The sequence below is a fragment of the Agelaius tricolor genome, unplaced genomic scaffold, assembly GCF_023055355.1.
Source record: "Agelaius tricolor isolate 1412-34295 unplaced genomic scaffold, bAgeTri1.0.p SCAF_4, whole genome shotgun sequence".
Taxonomy (NCBI): domain Eukaryota; kingdom Metazoa; phylum Chordata; class Aves; order Passeriformes; family Icteridae; genus Agelaius; species Agelaius tricolor.
In genome coordinates, this window is record NW_027269264.1 from 44738753 (window position 1) to 44750778 (window position 12026).

General features: G+C 44.2%; 1 protein-coding gene across 1 annotated transcript in view; it reads left to right on the forward strand.

Annotated features, from left to right (window-relative positions):
* The window catches only part of PLCXD3 (phosphatidylinositol specific phospholipase C X domain containing 3), a 79811-nt gene that overhangs the window by 37397 nt on the left and 30388 nt on the right, over positions 1 to 12026 (forward strand). Inside the window, exon 2 of the mRNA XM_071425487.1 lies at positions 10350 to 11058. Within this exon, the coding sequence (XP_071281588.1) occupies positions 10350 to 11058 (709 nt within the window). The remainder of the gene's footprint in view (positions 1 to 10349; positions 11059 to 12026) is intronic.

A 12026-nucleotide genomic window follows, 5' to 3' on the forward strand; every position in this document is an offset into this window, starting at 1 on the left:
GTTATATGTGATGCTAATTTATGTGATCTAGAATATTCTATACAATCTTCATGTATGCAAACACATAAATAAGAAGACCATGCCACTCTGCATACTACAGCACTTGACCTGCCCCATGCAAGCTGTGGTGATGTGTCTAGTCTGCTGCTGAAGTTATAAATTCTGATGATCTTAAACCATATGTTTTAGGTGCTTGGTCAATTCTAATGTAAAGATTATTTTTAAAAACTGTTATATATTTTTTTTCACTCTTGCTCTGCCAAAAATGAGGACCTGATTTACTAATTTTTGTAAATTTGGGTTGAAGTTTTTCCACAAATTCTGCTGTGTTTTAGCCTGATAGGTGAAGGGAACCTTCTTCTATTACAGAATTTATGCTTTGTGTCTGCTCACAAAACACTGTGAAATCATGTTTACAGTTTTGCTTGACTAAACAAACAAAAGTAACTTTTTTAGTGGCTTGTTGTGGGCAGGTTTTTAAAGTTTAAAGCCTTTTGCACCTTTTAAAATTTTCAGTGCAGTGCCCAAATGTTCAACAGGGTGTTTTTTTGAATGTAGTATATGCCACAAGTCTTCCTCTTTCACCTTTCCTTCTGTGTACAGATGAGAGGTTTAGACCACATTTGGAAAAAAACAGTGGAGAAGACACACCAGCTGAATCTCTCAGTCCGCAGCATGAGCCTTTCCACTTTTACATCTATAATGCAAAAATGTTCCCCACACTTCTGTTTGCTTTTGAGTGCCTGCAGGAGTTCTGGTGGCCTGACTTGTTCTGGATGAGCAGTGGGGAGTGCTCTGAGCATGGAGAGCAGTGCTGCTGCCCTCAGCCTGTCCTGCTGCCCCATGCCTGCCCTGCTGCCCTGAGCCTGTCCTGCTGCCCCACTCCTGTCCTGCTGCCCTGAGCCTGCCCTGCTGCCCCACTCCTGTCCTGCTGCCCTGAGCCTGTCCTGCTGCCCCACTCCTGTCCTGCTGCCCCACTCCTGTCCTGCTGCCCCACTCCTGTCCTGCTGCCCTGAGCCTGTCCTGCTGCCCCACTCCTGTCCTGCTGCCTCACTCCTGTCCTGCTGCCCCACTCCTGTCCTGCTGCCCTGAGCCTGTCCTGCTGCCTCACTCCTGTCCTGCTGCCCTGAGCCTGTCCTGCTGCCTCACTCCTGTCCTGCTGCCCCACTCCTGTCCTGCTGCCCCACTCCTGTCCTGCTGCCTCACTCCTGTCCTGCTGCCTCACTCCTGTCCTGCTGCCTCACTCCTGTCCTGCTGCCCCACTCCTGTCCTGCTGCCTCACTCCTGTCCTGCTGCCCCACTCCTGTCCTGCTGCCCCACTCCTGTCCTGCTGCCCCACTCCTGTCCTGCTGCCCTGAGCCTGTCCTGCTGCCTCACTCCTGTCCTGCTGCCCTGAGCCTGTCCTGCTGCCTCACTCCTGTCCTGCTGCCCCACTCCTGTCCTGCTGCCCCACTCCTGTCCTGCTGCCTCACTCCTGTCCTGCTGCCTCACTCCTGTCCTGCTGCCTCACTCCTGTCCTGCTGCCCCACTCCTGTCCTGCTGCCTCACTCCTGTCCTGCTGCCCCACTCCTGTCCTGCTGCCCCACTCCTGTCCTGCTGCCCCACTCCTGCCCTGCTGCCCTGAGCCTGCCCTGCTGCCCCATGCCTGCCCTGAGCCTGCCCTGCTGCCCCACTCCTGCCCTGCTGCCCCACTCCTGTCCTGCTGCCCTGAGCCTGTCCTGCTGCCCCACTCCTGTCCTGCTGCCCCACTCCTGCCCTGCTGCCCTGAGCCTGCCCTGCTGCCCCACTCCTGTCCTGCTGCCCTGAGCCTGCCCTGCTGCCCCACTCCTGCCCTGCTGCCTCACTCCTGTCCTGCTGCCCCACTCCTGCCCTGCTGCCCCACTCCTGTCCTGCTGCCCCACTCCTGTCCTGCTGCCCTGAGCCTGTCCTGCTGCCCCACTCCTGCCCTGCTGCCCCACTCCTGCCCTGCTGCCCCATGCCTGTCCTGCTGCTCCTGCAGCCCTGGGCAAGGGCTCTGCTGCACTGGGCAAACAGGAGAAGGAGCCTTCTCCACCCTGTGCTGTGTCCTGGCCTCACTGCCCTTTTTCTGGTTCTCAGCTGTGTTAATCTTACATTTGCCTGTGTAATATCTGCCTTGTTTAGATCTGCATTTGATTAACTAATTATTCAATTAAAGGTGAGCTTTTAGAATACATAATCTGGGACTCCTAGAAAGTCCCTGCTGTCCATGTGCTGCTACACCATGCTGCCTTCTGAGTGCTGGCTGCATGAAGCCTCCAAGGAAATCTGTCAGGAGGTGGTTTGCCTAGGAAGAAGTGGGAGGCTATCTGCTCTTGGCAGTGTCTCAGAAAAAGTTACTTCACCTCATCCTACACAAACAATTACAGGACAGTAAAGAAGTTAGTAAGTAAGAGGGAAAACTCTCAGGAAGGCAGCATGTGCTAAACTTCTGTTAAAGAACAGTTTCTTTAGCAAAACTAAGCTTGTGGTGGCTGTGATTGTGAATGTGCTCACACAGTTTGGAGAGCTAGAAATATAATTACAGCTTGGGTTTTTTTTGTTTCTCTACTTTTCAACACAGTATTGAGAATTTGAAAAGTGGAATTGACTATCTGATACAATGTTCTAAAAGGAATGGGAGCTGGTCTTTGTGTTGGCAGGAGGGAAGTTTGAGAAATTGCATGTGGGTACTTTTCTATACACCAAACATATTAGTATGAATTGAATAATGAGTAATCTAATCAGATTTGTAGCCAAGCTTGTCTGTCGTACTGTGATAATTACTAGCTACCCAGGGCCTTAATACCAAGCAGATCCCTCCCCACCTCCCAACCTGTTTTATTTTTTAGAAGTGAGTTCTTTATAGGAAAGAAGCAGGGCTTAGGCAAGGCACTGATCTTGGCTCAGTCCAGTGACCAGAAACACTTCCCAGTGCAGGCACTGCCATATTTCATAAGCTGTTTCTTAATAGCTTCAAATGGTAACAACCTTGGCCTGAGTGAGGATTAGTTCATCATGGTCATGGAGTACTGGCAGTATCAACAGTAGTAGTCTCCCCATGGAAGCAATTATAGCCAAAATTTGGTTTGTACTTTTGAACAAGAGTATTTCACAGGTGATAGGACATGTAAGAGGAACAAGAGCAAGTAATTGTTTAAAATCCTCTCTTGTTGCATGAAAATTTTCTTTTTTTATAAGGAGGACAAAACAAAGTCATTCCAGGTCTGAAAGTTGGTCATTAGATGTGGAATGACATTTCTTGAGTGATGGCCTACAAGTTCTCCTTTCTTCCTGGCTAAGGAGCTGCTTTGGCAAGGTGTTTTGGAGAAGTCTTCCATGATCTGTTGTCAAGTCTGCATATTTTTCTTTATTTCACTCAGGAGAAGGGAGGATTGGACCAGATGACCTCCAGAGTTATCTTCCAAACTGAGCTGTTCTGTGAATCCCTGAAAATAAATTCTCTGTTCTGTATTACACTGAACAAGAAGCAGATGCTTTGTGCTGGATTTTGAATGTTTTGTACATGCAGTTCTAGGCTGTGTCCTTGATCGGTCCAGTAGCTGATGAGTCTGTTAAAGTTGTGCTTGGACATTTGATATGGACTGAGGGGCTCCAGCTGAGGTGATTTAGCTGGGTAATGCTGAGTTCCATGCATGGCAGAAGTAGCATTAGAAACCCAGACAGAGGTTGCAAATACAATACAAAGTGGTTCAGCTCAGCCTTGCAAGCAAACCACGTTAAAATTTGCGTGGCGGTGCCTGTGCTCCTGCCTGGTTTCTCAGATTGTCCCTTTTGTCTGCAGGACAGTCTCAATGAAGCAGCACAGTCCAGACTCCCAGGGATGTATTCCCATGCATAGGACCAGGGTCCAAGTTACCTTTATATGCAATTCCAGTGGCTAGTCCAGAACTCACCTGGTGGTGGAGAGAATATGCAGGGGGAGGCAGGGGCAGCTGTCACTTCTGGGAAGTTATGGAGCAAGAAGGAAGCAAACATTTCCTTTTCTCACTGTTTCATGAATTGTAACCAATGTTTTCAAGGCAGAATGAGATACAAGTACAAGAAGAGTGCAATTTCTTGGAGGACATGAGTATATGTATTTATATATGCTGTATACATATACATGTATGCCAGTTTTTAATGTCATGCAAGTATTCCTGTTCTCGGGACTCGTTCAGTATCTGGATTTTTGCTTTATCAGAGGTAATGTGTACCTTTTTTCCCATGCCTTTAGATTGTGGACTCCTGAGTGTGAATATGTGACCAAGCCTGTGACCTTCAATTGGGGTCAGGGACACAGCTGGTGATGAACACTGGAAGAACAACTGGAAAGTGAGGCAGTTACCTATGTGGACACTTGGACACTGGGCAATCTATAATGTCTCTGTTTCTCCCAGTTTTGGTTTTGTTTGCCTGTTTAGTGTTTTTATCAAACAAAGCTGATATTATCATCCAAGCAGTTTGCATGCTAAAGGGAGCTGGACTGCTCTTGGCAGCACCTTTTGACTTCCTGAGATGAGCTGTGGCTTTGATGAAGAGAACAGCACTCAGCCATCTCAAAAAGAAGGCAGAACAGTATTGAGGTGCATTAACTCTAGGGTTCATGACTAGGCTTTGCTGTTCCTTGAAGTGGCAGTGCAACTAGCTGACAATTCATAGGGCTTCTCCCTTGGCTGATTGATTTTTAAGGTCAAAAAAGACAGGGAGAACAGACCAAATGAGATTGCAAGAACATTTCCATGGAACTCCCGTGTACCAGAGGTCATGGGCTTTGTCCTAGCTATTCTCTACACCATCCAAGAAACACGTTACCTGCTGTCAGTCACTATAGAGCCTTCTTTGATAAGGATGTCTTTGAAGGAATTATGTGGCACTGCATGTGACATTTCAGCAGTAGTCACAAAGGGATGACGTCTCTTAAATACAGAAAGGTACAGCTTTTAATGACAGGTAGAGCTTTTAATGACACTCAAAGCACTAGTAAAAATCCCACTTCCAAAAGCTGTTGGATAACTCCTAGCATAGAGACTAGAGATCCATGGAAGAAGAGGAAGAGCAAAACATGCTAAAACCTGTGAACTGTTTCTTCTATTTGTTTGTGGTTTTTTTCTGGTACTTGTGGATCATCAGGGTGTGATAGCTGCTGTTGGAAGCATATTGGTCACTGCTGTTCAATTCTAGGTGCTGTTTACAAGGCTGTATTTGCCAAGGGATGGCCAGAGATGACAGGGAAGCAAGGAAAGGCATGGCAAAGTTCACATACCCTTGTTGGCTTTGTGAATGATATATTTAAGCTTAGCCACCAAAACCAGTGATTGTCCCTTTTGTCTGCAGGACATTTGCCATGCCTCTGTGTAAATCTCCAAGGGACTGAAGAAACAATTCTGAACTAAAATGTACTCTCCCTTAGGGATTTCTTTCAGCACGAAGCCCAATTACTTTTTGAATGAGGGGGTTAGCCCTCCAGGGAAACCATAAATATGTCCATAGTGAGTGGTAGTGGGTTAAATATTCCCAATTGCCCTATTATAGGAATCCAGGAAAGAAAACAGTAGACAGTTCTCCCTAGTAAAAATACTAGCAGGGAATTTCTAGCAATCTAAGTGATACTGCACAATTTATTCTTTAATATCCAGTTATGAAAATTTAGTGTCTCAGTGGTTGAAACAGACCACTTCTGTTCTTTGAGTCATGGCCGGCGTAGACACTTTAAGTGTCTCTTGATAATTTCTTATGGAATAATGGAATGGTTTGAGTTGGAAAGAATCTTAAAGATCATTTGTTCCAACCTCTTTGCTGAGGTCAGGTACATGTTTCACTAGACCAGATTACAAATGCTATCCAGCACTTGGCCTTGAACACTTCCAGGGATGGGGTATCCACAACTTCCTTGGGCAACCTGATGCAGTGCCCCACTGCCCTCTGAGTAACACTGCTCTCTTCTTGACATCTAATCTAAATTTCTCCTCTTTAATTTAAAACTGTTCTTCCTAGTCCTATGGCTGTCCAGTTGAAAACTTCCTCTCTTCTAAATAAGACCCCTTTAGGTACTGGAAAGCTGCTATTCAGCAGCTTCTTGTTTTCCAAGCTTAACAACCCCAGCTTTCTCAACCTGTCCTCAGAGGAGAAGCCCTTTCATCATCTTTATGATCAAAGGCGCTGCTCTGGACTCACTCCAGCAGGTCCCAGTCCCTCCTGTGCTGGGAGCCCAGGGCTGGATGCAGTGCTCCAGGTGGGTCTCAGCAGAGCAGAGCAGAGCAGAGCAGAGGGGCAGAATCCCCTCCCTGCCCTGCTGCCCACGGGGCTCTGGATGCAGCCCAGGACACGTTTGGCTCTCTGGGCTGTGAGTGCCATGGCTGGGCCATGTGCAGCCTCTCACCCACAGCACCCCCAAGCCCTTCTGGGCAGGGCTGCTCTGGGGCTGTTCATGCCCAGCCTGTGCTGGTATCAGGGCTTGTCCCAGCCCAGGAGCAGCACCAGCACTTGGCCTTGTTAAACCTCATTATATTCTCATGGGTTACTTCTCAAACTTGTCCAGGTCCCTCTGGATGGCATCCCATCCTTCAGGTCTCCTGCCCTGTTCTGTAGTGGACCAGTTTTCTCTGTGCGTTTTTTTGTTGTTGATAAATCAGCAGAAGCTGTCTGTTGCCTTTCCCATCCCTTGCAGGTTTCCCTTCCCAGCTGTGCTCTTCCTAACTCCCTCTATGCCTTTGTCCTCTGTTCCTCCCTGGCAATCTGTCCTTGCTAAAACCTTCTGTAGTGGCTTCTTAAGTTTGATGCCACTCAGAAGTTACTTCTTCAGACAAACTTGCCTCCTGCCTTACCTCCTTGTTTCTTCACACTCTATTCATATGCTTTAGAGAAGTTGCTTTTCAAGTTCAGCCCTTTCTGCTGAGTCTCTTGGCATTTAAGATAATTGAGTTCTTCCAGGCTACCACTTACCAATTTCCTGAATAAGCCAAGACAGTTGTTCTGAAATCCAGGATCTTTACTCTGCTTTTTGCCTTCATTGCTTTCCTGAGTATTTCAAATTCTTATTTCTCCTCGTAGTCACTCAGTCTAAGGTTGTCATCAGCCTTTATGTCCCTATCAATTTCTTCCTTAATTCATACAACATCCAGCAGTGCAACTTCACTACTAAAAGTATCTGCAGAAAAAATAAGTCTCTGATGCTCTCCGAATTTCCTTCACTCTGCTGTTCTGCTCTGCCAGCAAATGTCTCAAAATTCCTCCATGAAAACATGTAATTATGAAGTTTCTTCCAGTTGTTTAAAGGCTTCATCCACTTTCTTTTCTTGGCCAGTCTATAGTATGTGCACACATTAACCCCTCGTTTGCTGTCCCCATCATGCTAATCCATGAGCCTTCATCCTTGACTTCTTGGATATGTTGGGTTGTTGAAATAGTGGGAAAACAGTGTGCAATATTTTAAGAAAATTTTAGACACTAAGTAAACTGGTGAGAAAATATGTTTGCACACAAGAGGAAAATCATCTTTTGCTCCCTGAATAACTTGGGATGAGTAATTTGCCCTCTTTGCTTCTCCAGGTCTCAGACTGTGAAGTCTCTGTGGTACAGACCTGCCATAACAGAGATAGATGATGTGCAAGGTCTGCCACCTCCAAAGATTGCAGGCATCATTGCATTTGTGTTCCTAAATGTAACTTGTGTCCTCTCTTCATGGAGGGTGAAGTTTGGTGATAGAGAGAACCTGCAAAAACAGTTTCCAGTGAAAATGTAGGAGGGGAATGTCCCTGTGCACAAAAGAAAGAGTTGGAAGGAAACATGGTTGCCAAAAGCATGTTTTTACAGGATTCCCTCATTACCAGGAATATAGTGATTTTGGGCATGACAGTGGAAAAGATCATACCCTAATTTGCTCTGCTAAGTGTAAGGATTTTGAATTTCTGTGAGTTTCACAAGTAAGCTATCTGAGACAACAAGGCATGATTAAGGCAAAAGGAAATGTAGATGAGTGCATGATGAAAATTAATATTTAATTGACCTGTTTCAAGTAGTTATATATATGGAAAGACAAAATATTTGTATTTTTTGTTCAGGAGGAATGTTTACATACTTTTGAACAGCTGACCTCTGCTTCATTTTGTGTCAACCAAGTTAAGCCTTATTTCCTTTTTGTATTATGCTGTAGGGCTTCCTTGTTTGGGTTACAAAACGTGAAAATTCACCTAGCACTATGCGGTTTTCTCATTACCATCCACATGGAAATATCTATTTTTAGGCTCAAATATGTGCACAAAGACTTTAGCGAGGAAAAAATATTTTTCTGACTTGTCCTACTTGCAGTGTTCAGGTATTTCTAACTGTGATGTTCACACACACACACACACACACACTTCTCTGTGTTTTTCATCACCAGTACCTAAAAGGTACCTGTAGACAGGTTGTTCACCTTAGTTTCCTGCTGTGAAAATTGTGCTGCCTTTCTTGACTAAAGTAGTTTTAAGAAGCATTTTAAACCAATATGTGCCTACTGGCAGTGCCGGGGTCAACTTTAGCTACTGCGTTTTCTGCAACTTCAGGTTGCCCATGTCTGCAGATCAGAAGATAAAAGACAAATGGTTTAATTAGTCTTAATACCATTTTGAGCCTACTGCTCTAAGCAGTTGATCAGGTTTACACAGGTACTTAATCTGGCATAAAACTCTACAAAAATAAAATGGGCTTCAATGGACAAAGGGGGGTTTGCAAAATCCATCCCTTCCTAATACCAGTAGCTGTGCCTTGTTTTAAACAAGACTGGATTTACTTTGATTTCTAGATTATCGCAGGTTACACTGAGCAGAACATTTAATGCATCTCATTGATTTTCCCTGTAATACTGTTGGTACACAGGTCATTGCTCTAATAATTTGTTTTACCATTAGAATTCTGTATGCAGATCTAGTCCCCAAGGATATCAATGTGTAACCAGATACTGCGTGATCTAATCAGGTACTGCAAGAAATACATTATCACTTCAACACCTAGCAGTAGAAAGCTTCATCAAAATGGAAAAGTTATTTAATATTTAAAGCAAAATGCAGTTCAAAGAGACAACCAGGAGAAGCAGGTGTGTACAAAATTTAAAGACATTTCTCAGATTAAACAAAGCCAAATCCAAGCCAGAGTCTAGGATGATTTGTCATGACTCCATTTGTTGTTAAAGAAGATAATGTTATAGCTGCTGTTTTGGTTTATAGGGTTTATCCCAGTTCAGGTAAAGTAGCATCACTCTCAGAAATGACTGGCAGAATTTCATTAATGTGATATTTACTTGCTACAGCATGCGTGCTTTGGAAAGCAATTTTGAAAAGCACCTGCAAAAGCATTGGTGACAGACAAGACCAGTGCTATGAACTCATTTTGATGTAGGATTTGGATCTCTGAGCACCTAGTACCACAGTCCATTTCCAGAATACAAGTCCTGCTGACTTTGAAGGAGTTTTGCAAGCAGTGTGTCTCAGGCTGAGCAGCAGACCTGCTTGCTGCTGTGAGTCTGACCAGAATCTATGGCTGGAATGCCAGGAGTGTGGCTCTGCTCGCAGCTGGACAGTGTTTCTGTGTAAACTGCCAGGTGCAAACACCAGGTGTTCATCAGGGTAATGGTTGACAAAGATGATAAGCATCTCCTAGGGTCAGCTTATAACTCCATATAACTGCTTTCATGTCGATGTCTGAATGCTGAGCATTGTTCATTTGGCTTTTGTCTGAGTTTCTGAATTTAATTAGTGGAATGCAATGCTATTCTTGGCTCTACGTCTTGTACTTATTTAGCAAAAGAAAGTAATGAATTTTAGAAGTAAATTTAAGAAGGAAAACCATTTAGTAACTTTGTGTATGACCAGATGAGACTTGATTTAAGATAGAACATAAAATATTTATGTTCCTTGACATTTTTCCCACTCCTATTTTATCTGGCTATAAAGGTATGTGTGGAAGGATATTGGTTTGTTTTGGTTTTTTCCTTTGGTTCTACAGACTAAACAGTGCACAATTCAGTGTGCAGGGCCAAACTCTCCTCCTTAGCTCAAGGGATTTGTTTTGCTTTGCTACCAGAATTGCTTTGAGATCTTCAGAGACCACTGGGTTCATTGAGCCTAAAGGCATGAGTAAGAGCTGGAAGAGAGTGACTGAGCATCCAGACAAGCAGTGAAACAGACTTTCTTTCAAGCTCCTACAAAGTGTTGTTGGGGCAAATGCTGCCAGACAAATGTACTGATGTTGAGGGAAAGGGTGTTGGGTTGGTTGGTGGGTGTTGGTACAGGTCAGAAAATTATTTTCATTGAGAAAAACCCACTAAAGGCTCTTAATATATTTTTTTATAATTTTTCTCTCTTGTATTTTAGGGTCTCATGACTCTTTTAGCTTCTACATTGATGAAGCCTCTCCAGTTGGGCCTGAACAGCCGGAGACGGTCCAGAATTTTGTGTCAGTTTTTGGGACTGTGGCTAAAAAGCTGATGAGGAAGTGGCTAGCTACACAGACCATGAACTTCACCAGCCAGCTGGGGGCAGGTATACGGTATTTTGATCTCAGAATTTCCACCAAGCCCAGAGACCCAGACAATGAACTCTACTTTGCCCATGGTTTATTCAGTGCCAAAGTCAAGGAAGGTCTGGAGGAGATCAACGCATTTCTCACTGAGCACCCAAAAGAAGTGGTCTTCTTGGACTTCAATCATTTCTACGGGATGCAGAAATGCCATCATGAAAAGCTTGTCCAGATGCTCAAGGACACATACGGAAACAAAATGTGTCCTGCTATATTTGCCCATGAAGTCAGCCTCCAGTACCTGTGGGAAAAGGAGCACCAAGTGCTAGTGTTCTACCACAGTCCAGTGGCTGTCGAAGTGGCCTTTCTGTGGCCAGGCCAGATGATGCCAGCTCCCTGGGCAAACACAACAGATACGGAAAAGTTGATTCAGTTCCTGCAGGCATCAATCACTGAAAGAAGAAAGAAAGGCTCCTTTTTCGTATCTCAAGTAGTGCTGACACCAAAGGCTAGTACGGTGGTGAAAGGGGTTGCAAGTGGTCTCAGAGAAACGATCACAGAAAGGTGAGTTTGTGGCTGGTAAGGTGTGCTGACTGTGCTGAATGTGTGTTGGTAGTGCTCTTCTTCCAATTCCTTTTAAAGGCACTCTAGCAGATGCATTTCTTCCATGCTACTGTGGGCTAGTCAGAACTTGGCATAATGCTAAAATATTTAAAGAGAAACACATTGAAGGACAAGCTTTTGCATCTTGAAAGAAAATCTGCCACTGAAGCATAATGAGATATTGGAGGATTGGCTTAACCTTCTCTTTTTTCTGAATGCAGGTTTTGCTTATTTGCTTTGTTTTCCAAGTGGTTTCTTACCATAAGCACTGAATATCATGTGTACTGGAAAATCTTATCTATATGATCTAGACAAATCTATCTGTATGATCTAGATAATTTTTTGTTTGTGCATCAGGCTTCAGATATTGGATTAGAAAAAAATTTGTCCTGGCTCATCAGTAAAGCCTGATGCTGCGGGATTTGCCATTACACAAAGATGCACGGTTTCTCTGTCTCTGTACCATCACACATTGTATCAAAGACAGCAGGACACCATTAGAGAGAATTTGACTCTTTAAAGTCTTTCTTCATTTACCACATAGGAAAGAGATGGCAGACCATCATATAGCTTCTGTATATGGAATAGTTTGTTGTCAGGCCATTAGTTGTTATATTACAAAAAAGCCACCTGTGCAAGACATGCATTATTTATACCATTCTGACTTTGATAAATCACAGCCAGTTTTGAGCTTAAAGGCATATATATGTGACTATGTTCTTGACAACTTGGTAGGAAAACTGAAATTTAATGCCAAGATGCAAGAGCTATTTTCTTTTTCTCCTTAAAAATAAAGAAGGGTTGCAGAGTGTAAAAAAAATTACAATGAGGGTCAGTGGCCTGCTAATGTTTTGCTCTCTTCAGGGATGTGCCTATGACAGGAAGTTGCAGCTGTTGGTATATCCTTCATCTGTGCTTTAGGGGCTCCA